The following is a 20,069-nucleotide window of genomic DNA, read 5'->3' as shown; positions in this document are numbered from 1 at the left end:
TCTAAAAGCTAGGTAATTCTAGTGTTTGGTAAAGCCTACTGTGTCCTGTGAGTCAGGCTGGCAGTTTGAACTAGAAGCCACCGCTGCGCTGGTGCAGAGATGAGCTGTGAGCTCCATGGTCACATGGGACAGACGGGAGAGGTGTTCCTGGGAGCACCTGCATGAGGGTCTCTTGAGCACTGAAGGCAGGGTGCTGTGGGACAGATTGGGTCAGGGGAATGCAACGGAGAGACTTTGGAGGCAGTGTGCAGGGTTCTGGGGTGGCTGTGGGATGAGGCCACTCCATGGGACCCCGGGTCTCCCCCTTCAGCAAGCCGTGGCTCTGTTCTAGGACGGGAGACTTTCTGTTTGCCCAGAGTGGGGATTTCATTAGTAAGAATTCCCAGTGTTGTCAAGCACGGGTAGTTTATGTCCCAGAAGCGGGGACGGGGGTGGTTTGGTGAGGGTCCTTCCCAGTGCGGGACTGAGCCTGTTTTCCTAAGGCTTGTGTTTTCCTAAGACTCGTGTTTTCCCCAGGCTCGGCACCGTGTGGGGAGTCCTCGGCTCAGCCCGCGGCACCCTCGCAGGGGGAGCGGGCCCGATCGCCTCAGTCCTGCGGCCCCTCGGAGGAGACCAGGGCCCCCGGTGACAGACAGAGGCCCCACGCGAGTCGGGGGCCACCACCGGTCATCAGCAGGCGCAGCCCTGGGCCGACCCCCCAGCCGGACTCCGGCCTGAGGACCGGCCAGAGGAGCGTCCAGGCGTCGGTCACCGTGTCGTCCTCCCAGCTGTCCTCCTCGGGCTCCTCCTCCTCGTCCATGACACCTGCTGCTGGCACCCTCGTCCTACAGGCCTCGCAGTGCTCCATGAGCAAGGCCTGCCGGCAGCCTCCCATCGTCTTCCTGCCCAAGCTGGTGTACGACATGGTCACGGCCACCGACAGCAGCGGCCTGCCCAAGGCCGCATCGCTCCTGCCCTCCCACTCAGTCATGTGGGCCAGCTCCTTCCGCCCCCTGCTCAGCAAGACCATGACGTCCACGGAGCAGTCCCTCTACTACCGGCAGTGGACGGTGCCCCGGCCCAGCCACATGGACTACGGCAACCGTGCCGAGGGCCGCGTGGACAGCTTCCACCCGCGCAGGCTGCTGCTCAGTGGGCCCCCGCAGGTGGGTGCTGCCCCGCTGGGGGCCCGGGCTCCGTGGGGCTTCTGGTGTTCACGCCCACGGGGCAGGTACGGGGCTAACGGCATCCCCTTAGGCACACTTGCCATTGTCACTGCAGACCCCATAGTGGGCAGGTGGGTGCAGGTCGGGACCTGCAGGGCACCCACGGCTGGTTCACTTCCGTGCTCTAACCTGTTTCTTGCCTTGCGGGGTGTGTTTGTGTTTGCGGGTGCTGCTCCTTCAGACCCTGATTCTGCTCTTCCCACATCATTCCATTTGGTCCCCACAGCCAGTCTGTGCCAATCAGAAACACCCCCACCCTCCACCACCCTGGGTTCTGACCTGGAAGGTTTCGGTGAGACATAATGGGGTGGGGGTGGGCAGGAGGCCCGTCCCTATCCCAGCCTCTCACCCCATTGTGTTTTCCTAACAACGGAAGACTGTTTCAGCTGTCAACCTGGCAGACATCTGCCAAGTGTTGGGAGCACATGAAGAGGACCGTGTCAGGTCTTGGAGGGGATTTGTCAGAACCATGCTGAGGTGGGAGGTAGGCTGTGGAGTGGGGTCGAATTATGCCTCAGACAGCGCCTGACACCCTCAGCAGGACCCAGCCCTTCCGTGCCTCACTGTCCTCTCTGAGAATAAGGCAAAGAATAATACATGTGTCCGAGACGTGGGCATTAAATGAGAGAATATCACAGGGCACCTGATGGTAGAGAGCCGGTGGTGTTAGTTACTGCCCCGCCCCCCAGCAGTACCATCCTGCCCCAATTGAAGATGTGCTACCTTCTGACGCTATGTGTTAATTTCCTTATAGTCTGCTCCAAGAAATACAAACCCACAAAAATATGTATAAGAATGCTCATTTTTGAATTGTTTTACGATAGTGAAAAACCAAACCAGAAACAACTGAAGTTCCCTTGGTGCAAAGTCATTTGAATAAGTGTGAGCACACCTCTATCATGCAGTTCAGCCAAAGTTGGAGATAAGTCCCTTTCTACTGACATTGAAATTTCTCTTCGATTTTAAGTTGAAAAAATTGAAATAAAAAAAATTACGTTACAGAGTAACATACATGATGGAATATCAATTAGAGAAATAAGTATCAGTGTGTATGCATGTGTCTCTGGTGTGAAAATACCAAAAATTTCCTGGCAGGATCATCACTGAGTTGTTACCCGAAGAGGGAGTGGGATTTGTAAACATTCTTCTTCATCGTCACTCTGTATCTCTTGAATTTTTAAATGAGTGAGCCTATGTTAACTTTTTATAAATTTGAAGAAGGGGATCCTGGTTTCTCTCTATTGTCATGTTATTGGATGTCATCTTAAAAAAATTCGCCCATTTGATAGGTGAGAAATAATAAAAGTATAGTTTTATTAAGGTTGAATATATTTTTATGTATGTATGGGTCACCGCCACTACTTCGACAGTGATTTTTCTGGTGCATTTCTCTTATTTTTCCTTTAGGCGTTTGACCTTTTCCTGTTGATTTGCAGGAACTCCTTTAGAGATTATAGATGTTAATCCTTTGTCTATTAAATGTATGGTACATATTTTCTCTGAAAGCTCACCTGGTTATAGTTCATATTTTCTTTTCTAAAGTTAGTTATTTCTGTTCGTCCACACTTGAGTACGGACTATGAACCAGGCGTTGAGCTGAGAATTTAGAAAGCATGTTCCCAGTGTAACGGGGTGGCAGGTTGGCTCATAGGTAGGTACCCATTTAACCATCTGCGACCAAAGTGAACTAGGACACATAGTGTCCTAGCCTGGTATGGGGCGGAGGGAGCAAGGGACTCTATGATACAGAAGAAAGTGCAGGAAGAGGAAAAAGATCATTTTATTTCTTTTCCTGGCCTTAGGAGGAGAGAAGTGAGATGTCAGTCTTTTAAGTCTTGCATAACAGATTTTGTTCTCTTACTCTCTTACTGTTGACCTATTGATTAACACAAAAATATCAATCTAATTAATTATGCAAGATTCTTTTTTTTTTTTTTTGAGTGAGTGAGTGAGCATGCATGGTGGAGAGTGGAGAGGGGGGGAGGGAGAGGGCGAGAGCAGATCTCAAGCAGATTCTACAGCCAGCACGAGCCTGATGTGGGTCTTGATCTCACCACCCTGAGATCATGACTTGAACCAAAATCAGCACTTGGGTGCTTAACTGACTGAGCCACCCAGGTGCCCCTATACAAAATTCTTTTAAGACATTATTATGCTTTGTGTTAGCAGTTTGTTTTTTGAAGCAGCCTGTCTTTAATTTGTGATTAAAGCCCTATTTCTAACAGCTTAGAAAATGTGGCCAATTAAAAGTAGAGACTCGTTGCCATGACTTAGAAGCAGGCAGGTCTGCTACTCACGGGAGTCCCTCTGTGGCCTACCCTGTTTCTGTAGGCTGCATTGCCCCTCAAATGGCTTTGCATCCCCCCAACTCTCACTTTATTTTTAATTTAATTAAATTAATTTATTTTTTAAGATTTTACTTATTTTGAGAGAGAGAGAGCATGAGCTGAGGGAGGGCAGAGAGAGAGAGAGAGGGAAAAAAGCAGACTCCCTGCTGAGCAGGGAGCCCAGTGCAGGGTTCAATCCCAGGACCCTGGGATCCTGACCTGAGCCAAAGGCAGATGCTTAACTGTCTGAGCCCCCCAGGTGCCCCCCAGCTCTTGCTTTAATTAGGTGGGGTCTTTGAAAGAGACAGGTGGCATGGAGCATGTGCAGGGCTCCAGTCAGTGCCTGCACGTGGACGGGGCGTACTGAGTGTTGGCTCCAATTTTAATGTCTTCACAGATTGGAAAGACAGGTGCCTACCTGCAGTTCCTCAGTATTTTGTCCAGAATGCTCATTCGGCTGACGGAAGTGGATGTTTATGATGAAGAAGAGATTAACATCAGTGAGTTATGTTTTGGTGACACTGGGGCTCAGAATCCTCTTGAATCGGTTTCTCAAGTGACTGTGTCTGTTACCCTCTAGACAGAATTCTCAGATCATCCCCAGGGCCTCGTGGGGTGCTTCTATCTCTCCCTCGTTTGCCCCATTTTGCTCAATATCAGAATAGTGCCCGGGAGGCCTCCATGGAGATAAAATTACTACACTAAAAATAACCGCCGTTTACTGCATATCTTCCAAGTGTCCAGCACTGTGCTGGCTACTTTCCATAAACTGCCACACTTGATTTTCTGCACATCACCATGAGAATAATGGCTTATATCCCGGTTAGTGACATGCTCAGGCGCCCAACCGGGAGATGACAGAGCTGGAACCAAGCTGGATTTGATGGCCACCTCTAGGAAGCAGGGTTATCCATCGGGAGAGGTTCCCATTCAGGCAGCTGAGCACATAGGTCCGTATCTTAGGGCAAACTGGAAGTATGTGACATGTGGGGAAAAGCCATTTCCTTATTCAAGGAGCAGAATATGCCCTGATTATGTTAAGACGCTCTTTGAACAGCTGTTTTATGATCTTCGTACCTCTTCGTACATTCCTCCAAGAGCTCATAAACTTGGTCTAGTAAATGATCTTTTCCTTTGGGAATGAAAATTTGTATGGAGAGTCCTGTCTGTGTTGCAAAGAAAGGGAACCAGTACAGTGTGCTGGCATCTAAGTAGCACTTCTTTTTATTTTTATTTTATAGACATTTAAAGTGTACAACTCGATGATTTGATACATGTATACATTGTAGTGGTGAAATCACCACTACAGTTGGGCTAATGAACATGTTCATAGTTACCGTGTTCATTGCAGTCTTATTCATGACCATATGTCATGCATTGATGGATAAATGTCCATCAGCAGATGGATGGATAAAAAAAAATGTGTTTTATACACACAGTGGAATATCACCCAGCCTTAAAAGAGGAGAAAGTCCTGCTATTTGCAAACACAACACTTGTTTAGATGTTCCTAACTGTGTTTGGATTTTGCCTTGGAGAAAATTTGGAACCAAGGAAGCCCATCCAGCCCTTGGTCTTTCCTTTGAAGGAAGAAGGAAAGAGGCTCTTTGTCCCAGCTCTGAGCTTTCACCCCTTCCCCCCACAGTTTTGAACTGAATTTCAGATGAAAATCAGCAGACCTGTTGAGTCTCTATGTCCTCAGTTTCGTGGATAGCCCAATGATAAACAGGATTTGAACCCAGTTTGCTAAACTGCAAAGCCCATTTTCTCAGAAACTCTTATTGCCTTGGTTTTCTCTTTGGTAAAGCATGGATAATTGCTGTTTTACGGGGTATGGTGAAGATTAAGATACATAGGAAGCACTGAGCACCTATCACCTACACAACAAACATGCCTCTCCTTCTTTCTTTGTGTCTTTCTTCTCTTATGGACATGGACTCTGCCCATGAGTACATACTTTAGATATAAAAATCAATATGTTATGTAATTTGAGTTGGATCAACTAGATTTTTTTTTAAAAACTTTTTACCAACGAGCATTGAGTGAGCATCATAGATTACACCCACCAGTTATAATGTAAGATGATACTTGGCAAATGTAAAGATAGAATTTGGGCCACGAGTGGTGCTGGCATTCAGAAGGGAGAAAGCAGTGGGCTTGAATACTTAGGTTTTCTAGAGGTGCAGTGGTAGGAGTTGGCTATATTGGCTACATAGCATTTAGATATAAGGCAAGATCGAGAACTATGTTAGATTCCATTAGCAATGGGAACTAGTGCACTACATATGGGAGGGGGGACAGTGCTGGGGGGAAGTGCAGAACAAGCAGTAGGTATATTGGGAGGAGCGGAAGTCAGTATAGGAGTCAGAAAAGGAAACACAGCACAGGCTGTTCCTCTGAATAAGAGACAGACCTGAAGGCACCTTTTGCCTCCTAAGAACAATCCTGAAAATGCTATATGTTCCAAGAGCCTTCAAGATACAGTAGCATCCCCTAGTAACCCATAGACTCAGTGACAGCTCTGTCACAATTATCGCCCTTGTACATATTTAAAAATCAATCATTCTGACTTCCTAGTTTGTCACCTGTCTCTGTTTCCACCAATCTTACAGATCTCAGAGAGGAATCAGATTGGCATTACCTCCAGCTCAGTGACCCCTGGCCAGACCTGGAGCTGTTCAAGAAGTTGCCTTTTGACTACATTATTCATGATCCGAAGTATGAAGATGCCAGTCTCATTTGTTCCCACCTTCAGAGCATAAAAAGTGAAGGTCAGCCTTATGAATCTCTTGCTCCGCCTTCTTCCAGTGTACAGGGGAAGAGCCTCTTAGAGGGCTGAGCTGAACTGTGTTGGTGATGAGCTCGGTTGTCTGGTGGTGGGAAATAACCAGCAGTGGCTGGTAGAGAACTGAGGTCCCTGTCTCACTGGATAAGGATGGGCTCTTCCCGTGAAGGCAGGCTGGAGGCTCTGCACATGTGGACAGTGATGAGCATCTCCTGGTGATGTGTCATGGTCAGAATATCCTGAAGGTTCTGGTTAATAGAGGATAGACGACATATTTATGTATGAATTTGGGTTGTCATACTGAAATGCACATATTTCCCTCTTTACCCTCGGTATCTTGTTTTCTTCCTCGTCCTTCAGGGACCACCCAGTTTCATGGTATTAGGACCATCAGCAGACCTCGGATATTAGTGGCCAGTATGATTTTAAGCACAGACTAGAAAAATTTGACGAGTGGAAGTGGGAAGGAGGATACTCACCAGTCTCCATTGTCAAACCAAGGATTCCATCATCCTTATTCTCAGAAGCATTTTCACTGACACATCCTTCACATAGACCAGTCTCTAACCTGGGTTTAGTATTAAAATCTTAATCTTGCTAAGTCATTTGGCAAACCAGAGGCAGTTCATCTGCAATACGGTGTCTGCATATTCAGTTGGCAATCCATTTGTGTTGTTATGGAGCGAATCCATGAATATGTCTTTAAATATATGTAGGCCCATGAGTAAGACCGCTTGGGAACCCTATTCATTTCTCCTACTGGGTCTCTGTTGTGTCTGACCAAATGAGTCACCGCGGGGCCCAGGCAGGCACGATCACATGAAATTCTATTACAGCATCTCAGCTCATTTCAGTCTGTTCCATGGAGAGCTGTGGAGAGCAGGTTTATTGTGCCTTCTGCTGCTCTGTAATGCCGGGGTTTCCTGCAGACAGGGGGATGTCCCGGAAGCCGGAGGAGCTCTATGTGCGGCGTCAGACAGCGCGGATGAGGCTGTCCAAGTATGCAGCATACAACACATACCACCACTGTGAGCAGTGCCACCAGTACATGGGCTTCCATCCCCGTTACCAGGTAGGCTGCAGGGCATAGAGGCCTCGTGTCTCCAGGAGCACTGCTGACAGCTCTCCCACATGTTTTTCATCTTGAGTAATACCATTGGTTTGCTATTCTATGTTTTCATTCCAGAGTAGGATGTGGAAAGTTCTGGAAGCCTTTGCTTCCTGGTCTACTTGTATCTCCAATTCCCTTCAATAATCTGGGAAATTATTGCTGACACCACAGAAACAATGATTCTCCTGGGATTACACATTTGCCAGTGGCAAAGTTAACTGACTGTAGATGTCCCCATTTCCTTTATGTCCTAGTGATTTCAAAAGTGAGTTCAGTGCCACGGACACTGAGTGGCTGATGTACCAATCACAGAGATGAATAAGCCTTGTCCCCATATTCAAGACTCACAGTCTAGGGAGAGATGCTCAAAACTTTGGAATGATGAAAAGCTGGCAGGAAAAGCAGTACAGCTGAAGCATAGAAACTATGTAGAGGAGAGAGATTAGCACTTATTGAGCACCTACTACATGCCAGACAACGTGCTAGCATGTCAGTACTTCCTGTAACCTTTTTATATGATAGAAAATGATATTTCCTTTAGTCAGTGGGGTAAATGGATAAGGCTTCTGGCTTTGGGTTCAGGCTGTCCCAGGTTCTGGTGGTCACCTGGAGGTGTCCTTGTTTGAGCCACACTTGTGATCCATTCAGGATGTACTGGGTAAGAAATTGCCCTGTGTAGTTTCTTACATAATTGCCACCAAAACCCCATAAGGCAATAACATTATCCCCATTTTATAAATGAAGATACTGTCTTGGGTGGGAAGCAGAGGAGAAGGTTTTGAAGAATCAATAAGAATTTGCCCAGGGGCCAAGGCAGATAGGAGTGGGAACCGCATTTATAGTGAGGGGAGACTTGGGGTCTCTGTGGGAATTAGAAGTGATTTTAGCCGGGCATTGTTGGACCATGAAGTGCAAGAGGTGGGTGGTCCCAGGAGAGGCCACAGGAAAGGTGAGGCAGAGACACCACAGAAGTCATCAGGTTCAGCCAGAGAAAGACAAATATGATGTTACTCTTATGTGGAATTTAAGAAACAAAACAGATGAACATAGTGGGAGGAAAGGAAAAATAAAATAAGATGATAACCAAGAGGGAGACCCTTAACTCTAGGAAACAAACAGGGTCACTGGAGGGGAGAGGTAGATGGGGTCACTGGGTGATGGGCATGAAGGACCCCACGTGCTGTGATGAGCCCTGGGTGCTATATGCAATGAATCACTGACCTCTACCTCTGAAACTAATAAGGACTATATGTTAATTGATGCATTTTAAATAAAATTTAAAAAATAAAGGTATGCTGTGGGGAGGGGGGAATGAGCACCTTTACAGGCAGCCTGATGTGGGCAAAGCTGCACTTTGCATAATCTCTTAGCCATTGGGTAAAGGTTCACAGAGGGCTTGGTGTGGCAGGTCATGAAGAAACAGGTAGCAGGCAGGATTTTACATTTAATGTTTCTTTTCATTTCAGACCTAAGTAAGGGAAGGGGAAGGAAGCAGCTGGAGCAGCAGGAGGTGGTGGGAGCCAGTCAGACACCCACGAAACCCATAGGGGTGTGCAGGGTAGCTCACACCCGTGGCTGCTTCCAGAAGGGCTTGCCAGGTGTGTCCCTTTTGCAGAGGCGAACAACAGAGAGTGGCTTTAATTTTCCCGAGTTGGCCTGGTCTGGAGCTCAGCTGTTGCTGAAGTAGCATCAAGATTGATTTTTTTTTTTAAACGGTTCAATTTTACAGTAGACAAAATCAGAAAATGAGTATGAGCAGTTTTTTAAAGAATTAAAAACAAATCAGTAATTCTCTTTGCTCCGGATAAGCTGTCCTAACATTTCCGCCTCAGATATGAAGTTTTTCTTTCAAACCAGAGAAAATAAACGTCAAAACGCTTTCTTAGCTTTGAGATTTAAAGAACTAGAGGAGGCTTGTGGGATGTCGTCATGGTCCCTTCAGTAGGTGTCCGCAGTGACGTACCAGACCTGAGCTTGGGAGGCCCTGGGCTCTGGCTGGCCTGCACCCCTGTGTACAGAGGTGCTCAGGTCTGGGGGCCACAGTCATGGGGGCTCAGAACCAGGCCACACGAGGAGTGCTGAGGGGCACGCCCTGCTCCCTGCTGGCACGTCCAGCTCCTGTTCACCCTGCTGTCTTTCCCTCTCTCTCAAGCCTCCCTGATCTTTTTAATGAAGCTTCCTCAGTTACATCCCCCTCTGCTCCCTCCCCAGGTCAAAATCTATTTCTGTCTCATCGCTGCTCCCAAAGGGCTTTGTGATTCTAGTGGAGAAGCCACAGGAGGGGTTTACAGCTGGTGTGTCCTGCCTCTGTCCACCCTCCCCAGGCCTTGAGGCCTTGGGGATTCTCAGGGGTGCAGTGCACATACTAGCTGAAGTCTGGGGACAGGCTGTCTGCCAGAGGCGGAGGGGGGTCAGGGAAGGAGGCTTGGGCAGAGCCATGGGGCATGGGGTTAGGGGCTCACACTAGAGAGCAGTGCAGCAGAAAAGGGGTGAGGCTGGAGCTGGGGATAGGAGTGAGCCCAAGACTCCTGAGTGTCAGTTTCCACATCCATTAAGTGGGGATGGGGGTGGTACCTGCTTCATTGGATTGTTCATTATGGCACCAAAGGGGCCCATACAGTGAGTGTGACAGAAGTGTACAAATGTATGAAGTTACTGATACGGTTTTATTAATGTGTTGCTACGCATAATGCCTGGGATGGAAAAATACGATTATTAGAATTAAAAAATGAGATGATGTGAATGTTTGAGTTGATAACCTAGCACACCTCCGGGCCAAATCAAGAGTCCAGAGGGGGTTGGTGCCTAATGTGGCATCACTGGGTGAAGCACGATCAGAATTGAATATGGGGAGGTCTCCAGCTCAGTGCATGTGGCCTCGACCCTGTTTGTCCAGTAGCAAGAGCTGGGTGTCCACACTCTGTACTGGAGGCAGCCTGTGGGTTTCTTGTGCTGTGGGGGCAGGTGGCAGTGACCTTGGTGTTGTCATGCCCACGATGGGCCTGGGTTCTTCTGGGAAGTAACCCTGGACTCTGATGACAAGCTCTGTCCTTTCCCCTCACACCTCAGCTCTATGAGTCCACCCTGCACGCCTTTGCCTTCTCTTACTCCATGCTAGGAGAGGAAATCCAACTCCACTTCATCATCCCCAAGTCCAAGGAGCATCACTTTGTCTTCAGCCAACCCGGAGGCCAACTGGAGAGCATGCGGCTGCCCCTCGTCACAGACAAGGTACTGGCTCTGAGTCCAGTGGGTCACAGCAGGCGTGCCTGCAAGTGACCGTTGCACTGGAGACCTGGAAACCCTAGTTGCCTGATGAGTCAGGGGCAGGTGGGGCAGGTGGGGACTGCTATGGTCATTGAGCTTGGAGGGTGGTGGAGCACTTGGGCTTTAGGGTCAATCCGGCCCCAGTTTGAACCTCATCCTCCCATTTCCTAGATGTGTTATCTGAACCTGCCACTGAATATTGCTGAGCCTCAGTTCCCTTATCTGTGAACTTGGGCAGCAGTGACTCTTGCAGGAGCTTCTCATGAGCATGGTTTGGATTGACTGCCATAAAGCAGCTGCGTAGTGCCTGACCATGACAGGTGTTCAGTAGGTGTCCATCCCTTCCCCTTCTTGTCTGTATTGCTGTTACAGAACATTTGAAACAGACTAAGGTAGTAGAGTAATGTAGTGACCACTTGGGGCCTGTTCCCTAAGCTGTGATGACTAGTACCTCATGACCAGCGTTGATCCATCTGTCCTTCTCTTCTGCCGTCCTCTGTTATTTGGAAGCGAATCAGATTCCAGACGGTGCAGCACATCAGCCATAAAAGATACATTTTCTCCCTTTGGAAGAGGTTGTTCTTAATAACTCATTGTCTCTATGACCTGCATTCTTAGAGGTGCTCCTCCTGGGGACGCTTGCTTTGGCAGGTCAGCCTGACACTCTCAGGGTCAGCTTGCTGCCCTCCCGCCAGCCCCAGCCAATGTGAACCTTGTGTGGAACACTGCTTTTCCTTCTCCAGAGGGCTAGTATCATAGTGTTGAATAGCCTTTCCAGACCCGGCAGGATTTTACCAAGCATCGAAAAACATTTGCAAAGAACCAGTGGGGTCTTGATTATAGGGTGTCTCCTACCCCGTGGGCTGGGGTGGGCTCTTGCCCTGGTGGAGGATTTCTGTGTTCCCCCACTCACTTTTCCAGCCAATTCTGACCAGAAACTGGTTTGGGGCACCAGCTGCATTACAGCTTGGTAGCAGGTGCTCTGAGGAATTCAGAAGGAGCAGGAGACCTAGCTCAACTAGAAGAAATTTCTATTGAGGGAGGGGTGGAAGAAAACATAGTTATTTATGTAAAAGATTCACAACCCAAGTATATAAGGAGCTAGGCTGTATGGATAAGGGATTGAGGGATGTAAGTCTTCCAGAGTAGCATATACTTAGCCACATACTCAGTGCTAATTTGGCAGGATGCTGCATTTGGGTAATTGATACACGCTAGTTAGTTTGGGTTGCATGAAGACCATTCCCAAACAAGCACTTCCTTAGCTCCTGATTCTCTGGGCTGACGGCTTGACCTCGGTCCTGCTGTGTGGTGACCTTGGCTTGGATGCGCTCACTCATGTGTCTGTGGTTAGTTACTGGGTAAGCTGGGGGCTGGCTGGGAGAGGGTGGTCTCAGGGGGATGCCCGTCTCTGCTCCCCGTGGTCTGTCCTCCACCAGCAGCCAGCCCCGGCTCATCCTGAGAGGGTTCTAAGAGAGGACAGAAGGTGTCCGTCCTCTGGAGACCGGGTTTGGAACTGGCACACCATCATTTTCACTGTTATTTTATTTTATTTTATTTTATTTTATTTTATTTTATTTTATTTATTTTATTTTATTTTATTTTATTTTATTTATTTTATTTTATTTTATTTTATTTTATTTATTTTATTTTATTTTATTTTATTTTATTTTATTTTTTTATTTTTTTTGACAAAAGCAAGTCCCGAGGCTAAGCTGGATTGAATTGGAAAAAGGCTTCATCTTTGGATGGGAGGTGCTGCAGAGTCACATTTCAAAGGGAAGGGAGTGATTGTGACCATATTTACAACCACTGCCCCTCATTACTCTTATGTTTTCCAGAGTCATGAATATATAAAAAGTCCAACATTCACTCCAACCACCGGCCGTCACGAACATGGACTCTTTAACCTGTACCACGCCATGGATGGAGCTAGCCACTTGCATGTGCTGGTTGTCAAGGAGTATGAGATGGCTATTTATAAGAAATACTGGCCCAACCACATCATGCTGGTGCTCCCGAGTATCTTCAACAGTGCTGGAGTTGGTAGGCATTTTTTTTTTTTTTTTTATCCTGCCCTACTTGATAAAATTTCTGTGAATGGAGCCTGGGGAGAATATTCTAGAGATGAACATACTCAACCTTTTTCATCAAGCTTTTTGATTTCTAAAGCTTTTTTGATCTACCGGGCTATCCTTTTTTCTTTGATGTTTGGTTATTGATTTAATTGACATTCTCAGTGATCAGCAAGGGTAAGCAGACACGTGTGTGTGCAGGTTGGCGATGGAGATGAGGACCAGCGGGAGCTGGCTGGTCTCGGGTGGGCCTCGATGAGCTGTTCTCATTCTGACTGGGGCTTTTGTCCTGTGTGGGTGTCCACGGAGGACGGACCAGAGAGTGGGAGTGGTTTTTGGTCATTCCAGGTGCCGCCCATTTCCTGATCAAGGAGCTGTCTTACCACAACCTGGAGCTGGAGCGGAACCGGCAGGAGGAGCTTGGGATCAAGCCGCAGGACATCTGGCCCTTCATTGTAATCTCCGATGACTCCTGCGTGATGTGGAACGTGGTGGACGTGGACTGTGGCGGCGAAAGAAGCAGGTGAGACGCTCCCCGACCCTGTTCCTTTTCAACAGGGGGAATCTCAGCCAGTGTCTGAGGACCCCGGGGGGGCACCCCATCTTAGAAGGCATGGTGTGTGGTGGACAGAGAGCCCTGCATGTGGCGGGCTCATGTTCTAAGCCCAGCTTTATTTTAAGTCTTTACTTAAAAAAAAAAAAAATGTATCGATTTCTAATCCCTATAGAAAAATCACACAATAGATACTCAGTATAAAATCTCTGCAGGGCCGTCGGGGTGGCTCAGTCGGTTAAGTGTTTGAGTCTTGATTTTGGCTCAGGTCCTGTTCTCAGAGTTGTGAGACTGAGCCCCATGTGGGCTCCTTGTTCAGGGGGCTGTCTGCTTCTCCCTCTGTTCCTCCCCACTGTTCACGCACACGTGCGCTGTCTCTTTCTCAAATAAATAAATCAACCTTTAAAAAATAATAAAAAATAAAATATGTACCAAAAGTATGATACACATCCAGAAACTTTCACACACTGAATACCCATTTAGTCAACTCCTATTTGAAGAAATGGAGCATCATGGGTGCCCCAGAAATTCCCTCCTGTAGTCTTGTAGACCCTTCCCCTGGATCCCTGCCTAATTCCTAATGCCCAGCTGTGTTTTCATTTGCTGTGCATTAGGGTAATAACTAAAATCTTTTTGGGTTCTAGTTCCCTCATCTTCTGAAGGGACACTAATACCTGTGCTAGAGGTTTATCCTGAGGATTACTTAAACTCTGAATGGTGTGCCTGGAGGTGGGCAGTAGAGCAGCACACGGCAGAAAAGGCTCAGTAGATAGACTCCGAATGTCATTGGTAAAATATCTCCTTATGTGATTTTGCCACATGAATGTTTCAGTTTAGGGCTGCCTAATTATCTTTGGCTTTTTTTTTAATTTTTAAATTTTTAAAAAGATTTTATTTAGGGACACCTGGGTGGCTCAGCAGTTGAGCGTCTGCCTTTGGCTCAAGGCGTCGCTTCTCCTTCTGCCTGTGTCTCTGCCTCTCTCTGTGTATCCCACATGAATAAATAAATAAAATCTTTTTTTAAAAAAGATTTTATTTATTTGAGAGAGCATGCATGCATGAGTGTAGAAGCAGGGGGAGAGAAGAAGGGGGGAGGGAGAAGTAGACACCTCACTGAGCAGGGAGCCCAATGCGGGACTTGATCTCAGGACCCCAGAATCACCACCTGAGCTGAAAGCAGACACTTAACTCACTGAGCCACCCAGGTGCCCTTTTTTTTTTTTTAAGGGACATGGGTTCATTCATTTCTTTTATGTTAGTGATATCATCATGTACCTATGACCACCAATTACTGTTCTTCTAGAAAAAAAATGTTTTCCTGTGATAGAGCTGCACGTGGCTTACAGGAGCAGTGATTCTGCTTTGTTTTCAATATTCTCCCTGAGATGGGGACAGAACTGGCTTTCATTCCTCCTTCCTGAATTCCATTCTGAAGCTGCAGTTAACGTCCTGGGATGTTGGGGCTGGCCAGGGCCCTGGGGAGTTTATTTAAGCCCCTTGGTGGGGGAAAAGCAAGCCGGGGACCGGAATCATTGAGCGGCATGCCTGGGCCCAACTCCTGGCCCTGGAGTCCCTGCTGTCCGCACCCCCTCCCTGGTCATCAGGTGTCCCTGTCGTCTTCGCAGACCGCAGACCGCAGACTCTGGTGGTGAGGGGGAGGGAGGTGCATACACGTTACCTTTGTCCTCCCCCCGCTCCCCACTGGAAGTCATGGTGGGAAGCTTTGCTCTTCTCCCACCATTTTACCTTCAGGTCTGCAAACCAGAAATGCAAAGTATTTTAGTGTGATGGGGAAAGTGTGGGCTTCGGATACAGACCACATTGTTTGAATCTAAGCTCTGAGGCGTCACGCTGGGCAAGTTCTTCAGAGCCCCTTCTTCCTCATTTGTAAAATGGGGATGATGTGTCCTTGTCATGAGATCACCATGAGGATAAACGACCGTAAATGTGACATGGCCAACACGGCTCCTGGCACTTGGTGGTGGTTGTGACGGGTTCCCCCTACACCAGCCCTACGCAGCACGTAAGCTTCATTTGGAAAGCAGTGCCCAATCCAGGGGGCCTGGCTGCTGTTTGCACATCAACCCAGGGGCGCCAATCTTCTGTTGTTGTTGTTGTTTTTTTTTTTTTTGAAGATTTATTCATGAGAGACACAGAGAGAGGCAGAGACATACACAGAGAGAGAGAAGCAGGCTCCCTGCAGGGAGTCCAATGTGAGACTCGATCCCAGGACCCCGGGGTCAAGCCCTGAGCCAAAGGTAGACAGACGCTCAACCACTGAGTGTCCCACCAATCTTCCTCTTTTGAGCAGGGAACTTTCCTGGTCAGAAAGAAACGTGTCTTTGAAGTACATCATGCAGCACATTGAGGCGTCCCCCAACATCACCCACTATGCCCTGATTGGCATGCGCAAGTGGTCCAGCAAGACCGGGAGTAGTGAGGTACGGGAGCCCTTCTCCCGCTGCCACGTGCACGACTTCCTCATCCTGAACGTGGACCTGACCCAGAACGTACAGTACAACCAGAATCGGTGAGTCCTGCCCCCTGTGGCTGTCAGCACCACCCCTGGGCCCTGAGCCTCCTCTGTCCTGTGGGGCCAGAAACCAGCGGCCTCCTGCCCATACCATCCATTGGAGCATTTATTTATTTATTCATTTAAATTTTATTTATTTACTCATGAGAGACACAGAGAGGCAGAGACACAGGCAGAGGGAGAAGCAGGCTCCATGCAGGGAGCCTGACGCGATCCCAGGTCTCCAGAATCACACCCTGGGCTGAAGGCAGGCGCTAAACCGCTGAGCCACCCAGGCTACCCCTTCATGGAGTATTTTAAAAAAATGTTGCGTTGTCTAATTTTGTGGAGGGGAGATTTGCATAAAATCCATCAACTTCCTTCCTGAGTCCACATGACACTTTATTCAGTGACTCACATTTGTTCTACCTTGTTTCTCTTGGCCCCCCCCCCCCCTCCTTTTTTTGCCTCCTTGGAAGAGTGTTGCTTTTTAGGAACCTTAGCACTGAAGAAAACTGAAAAGTAATTTCCATGTGATACTGTCTCTGGGTCTAGCAGCAGAGGCGCTCACATCTCAACAATAATCCACTTGCTATGGCTTATCAGGTGTCTCTGCGGGCCAGGCAGTGGGCACACTCCCAAGACAGCCCTCGTGGCAGCGTTGATTTGGAAGCCAGGCTGCCCTGCTGGGAATCTGGGTCCTGCCACTTACCAACTTTGCAATTTAGGCACGTGCCTTACGTCTCTGAACCTTGTTTTCCTCAGCTGTAAGAAGTGGCTAATATTTTTATTCTGGGCAGTTTGCTGTTCTCTCTCTCTCTCTCTCTCTCTCTCTGCATGAGGAAAGAGAAGCAGACTCCCCGCTGAGCAGGGAGCTGGGTGCAGGGCTCAGTCCCAGGACCCTGGGATCATGACCTGAGCCGGAGGCAGACGCTTTACCCACTGAGCCACCCAGGCACCCCTGTTGTTTTCTCTTGAACAATTAGATGAAAAGGGGTTGTGAGTCCCTCACACGGTGCCTGTAGCATCCGGTCGGCAGTGGTAGTGCACCTGCAGCTTAAGCCTTGGGTATGCGCCACCTGTCCTGGTGCAGACACAGCCGGATCCGTCGTCCTTGTTTCTGTCGCCTTACTTATGTGCCTCAGTAGAGGAGGTCTTGAAGGCAGGAAGGAGCCTACTGCACACCCAGAACCCCCAGCCCAGGGACACCTGCTCCCCACGCTTGGAGGGGCCTGCCGGGGGCGTGGGCTGCATCCAGTCCTATCCGCCCCCTCCTCTGGTTCTGAGCAGGTTCATGTGTGACGACGTGGACTTCAACCTGCGAGTGCACAGCGCCGGCCTCCTGCTCTGCCGATTCAACCGCTTCAGTGTGATGAAGAAGCAGATTGCGGTGGGTGGGCACAGATCCTTCCACATCACGTCCAAGGTGAGGTGCGGAGGTGTGGCTGCAGGGTGGCACCCAGTCTCGGGGGGCGGGCCTGAGTGCTGGCTGCGGTTAGCAAGGTTTCGAATCATCAGCCTCGGGAAGGGAGACGTGCCATCGGGTTCCTCTCCTGAACTGTGGTTCTGATGGGTACCGGTGCACGTCCCGCCCGTGTGCTTGCCTGCCCTGAACGTCCTGGCACTGTGCTCTGTGCTCGCCGGTCTGGCTTCTGTGCCAGACAGAGCTCCCGGGGGCAGCGGCCGTGCTCCCCTCTGGGCCCCTGGGGGCGCCTGGCCGATTAACTGAGCGGCACCCACGGGCTGGCGGCTAGCTGTGCTGTCCGCGCACGAGCCGGCCCCTTGGTGGGGGGAAGCACGGTCTGACTACGTCAGTGCTGGCTGCACAGTTTGAGATGGAAAGTCGCTGGCCTGTCTCGGCCTGAAGGTCTCTCCGATCCCTGGGCCAGAGCCCCATTCTCTGCTTTTTGACCCCGTCTACCTTGAATGTTGTCCTGATGATGGACATCAGCCAGTCCCAATGCCACCTGCCTCTTCCCAGCCTCTGTTCTAACTTGTCTCCACTAACCGCTTAGCCTGAGCTGGGCCAGGTCTGGATTTAGATACCAGTCCCAAGCCCTCCGCCGTCTGCCCCTTCCGATGGGCAGGGAGTGAAGCCTTCTTTGAAAGGGAAAGTCCATGTCTATTTAAAAAAGCAGCAAGACATTTAAATAAAAGGTCTGTACTTCCAGAAGAACTTAAGAATCTTTTGATTAAGTCCTATTGCCACCCACCATTGAGATTTTTTTTAAACCATCGAGATTTCTTACTGAAAATGTGTTAGATTTAATTTTTTAAAAAAAATTCTGATTTTTATCACGTTAATTCTATCAAAAGACCCTGATGTGCTCTTAAAACAAATTTTTTTTCATATCCCTGAGTATCACTTTTTTAGCTCCAGATATTTTATCTTCTTATCTTGAGCATCATCTTCTTTTCCATTGGGTTTAGTTGCATGTTAATTATATGTAGGGAGCTGGAAACACTCGATAATCTTTCACGTGAATGAAATAACTATTTTCGTTCACTCACCAAATATTTACTGAGCACACAGTCCCTTCACTCAGGAGCGTATAGCCTTGCCGCTGAGGCAGATGTTGAGTACGTAGCCAAGTGTCCTTGTGACAGGTGCCACTAGGGTGATGGGTGTCACAGGGAGACCTCACTGCATGAGGGGTGGGGGTGGGCGTTTGTGTGAGTGTCCCCCAGAAGGTGACACTATAGCAGAGACCTGGGGAATGAGAAACAGGATCAAGGAAGAATCAAGGTAAAGGAGCTAAGTGGGTGGGAGCAAGGAGGTGAGTGTGGAAGAAGCATAACAAGCAGGGGAAGCAGCAGAGATGGGCTTGGAGAAGTAAGCAGGGCCTTACCAGCCATGGGAATGTTCTGGACTTTCTGGAGAAGTAATGGGAAACCACTGATGGGTGTCCAGCGGAGAATTTGATTAGTTTTATTGATGTCCACAGTCTCTCTGGCTGCAGCATGGAAAGCATGTTGGCTGTGGAGGAAGAGGTGGTGGGAGAGGATGGCCAAGGGGTCAGCAGGAAGGGCAATGGGGGCAGGTGGGAGGTAGATGGAATCTGGGGGCAGGGGTGTGGCCGACCCTTCCCAAGGTCTGTGGGTTCTCTCAAGTTTTCTAGACCAGGGGGCCAGTTTTTTGCAATGGAATGATCGATGTCACAATCCCTCCTAATCACATTCACCAGTATCACACGTTCCACTTTGGTAAAAGCCTAATTTTCTTATAGAGGTTCATGGTTGAGGGTTATGTTCTCACCTGCCAGCTCTACCTGGCGATGGGGTGTTCCGTGGCAGGGTCACTGTCCCCCACACCCCCCGAAGCCTGGGGAGGGACTTCTGTGGCCAGGCTGCTGGGAGTGGCTGAGCCCACCCTTCCCCGCCAGGTGTCCGACAACGCGGCGGCCGTCGTGCCGGCCCAGTACATCTGCGCGCCCGACAGCAAGCACACGTTCCTCGCTGCCCCCGCGCAGCTTCTGCTGGAGAAATTCTTCCAACACCACAGCCACCGCTTCTTCCCGCTTTCCCTGAAGAACCACAGCCACCCCGTGCTGTCCGTCGACTGCTACCTTAACCTGGGATCTCAGGTGACTCTCAGAGGGGGCCCGGCTGTGAGCCCGTGAACCTGAGACACTCCTAAAACAGATGCTCCAGGATCCAGGACTCGGACTTAGAACTGCTCAGCCACTTTGCCTCAGGTGTTCACCTCACTTTATGGCTGAGAGTTCAAATGCTTTAGCCCCCAGTATGATACGTTAGGAATGAAAGCTGGCTCTGATGCCAAAAGAGTTCTGATTCTCAAATGAACCAATGAGTAGAGAAATCGGGGTGCAATTTCTTGGAACTGATTTTTAGGATTTAGATCTGCAAATGATGCTAAGTATTGTCTCTGGCCCCCCAGTAGCCTTGAGCTTGACCAAGCGGTTTGTATTTGTTAGACACGAAGCCCTAGCATCATGTTGTCGAGTGTGTCAGGGAAAATACGGTTTCTCATGGGTTTCTTCTTTTCCAGATCTCTGTGTGCTACGTGAGCTCCAGGCCCCACTCTCTAAACATCAGCTGCTCTGACTTCATGTTTAGTGGACTCCTGCTATACCTCTGTGATTCTTTTGTGGGAGCTAGCTTTTTGAAAAAGTTTCATTTTCTGAAAGGTAACTTCTCATACTTTTACCCTGGATCTTAATTTAAATGCCTTTCATCACCTGGCATGTCTGTGGAGGTGGCTTCTGGTCCCAGT

The 20,069-nt window shown here is 48.8% G+C and overlaps 1 protein-coding gene across 7 annotated transcripts in view; it reads left to right on the top strand.

Annotated features, from left to right (window-relative positions):
• Positions 1-20,069, top strand: part of GREB1 (growth regulating estrogen receptor binding 1) — a 136,120-nt gene that overhangs the window by 113,241 nt on the left and 2,810 nt on the right. For 5 of the 7 annotated variants that reach the window (XM_072771060.1, XM_072771057.1, XM_072771058.1 and 2 more), the window contains 11 exons: positions 517-1,145; positions 3,930-4,032; positions 6,145-6,303; positions 7,247-7,389; positions 10,498-10,659; positions 12,537-12,741; positions 13,119-13,293; positions 15,635-15,853; positions 17,126-17,261; positions 19,219-19,419; positions 19,845-19,983. In XM_072771060.1, coding sequence (XP_072627161.1) covers positions 517-1,145; positions 3,930-4,032; positions 6,145-6,303; positions 7,247-7,389; positions 10,498-10,659; positions 12,537-12,741; positions 13,119-13,293; positions 15,635-15,853; positions 17,126-17,261; positions 19,219-19,419; positions 19,845-19,983 — 2,271 coding nt within the window. Of the gene's footprint in view, positions 1-516; positions 1,146-3,929; positions 4,033-6,144; positions 6,304-7,246; positions 7,390-10,497; positions 10,660-12,536; positions 12,742-13,118; positions 13,294-15,634; positions 15,854-17,125; positions 17,267-19,218; positions 19,420-19,844; positions 19,984-20,069 lie in introns of those variants that run through there. The other 2 variants (XR_012004776.1, XM_072771061.1) reach the window with 2 other exon arrangements.

The sequence above is a fragment of the Canis lupus genome, chromosome 12 (assembly GCF_048164855.1).
Source record: "Canis lupus baileyi chromosome 12, mCanLup2.hap1, whole genome shotgun sequence".
Lineage (NCBI taxonomy): Eukaryota > Metazoa > Chordata > Mammalia > Carnivora > Canidae > Canis > Canis lupus.
Note: the sequence above shows the minus strand (reverse complement) of the source record. Positions and strands in the feature narration are given on the sequence as shown.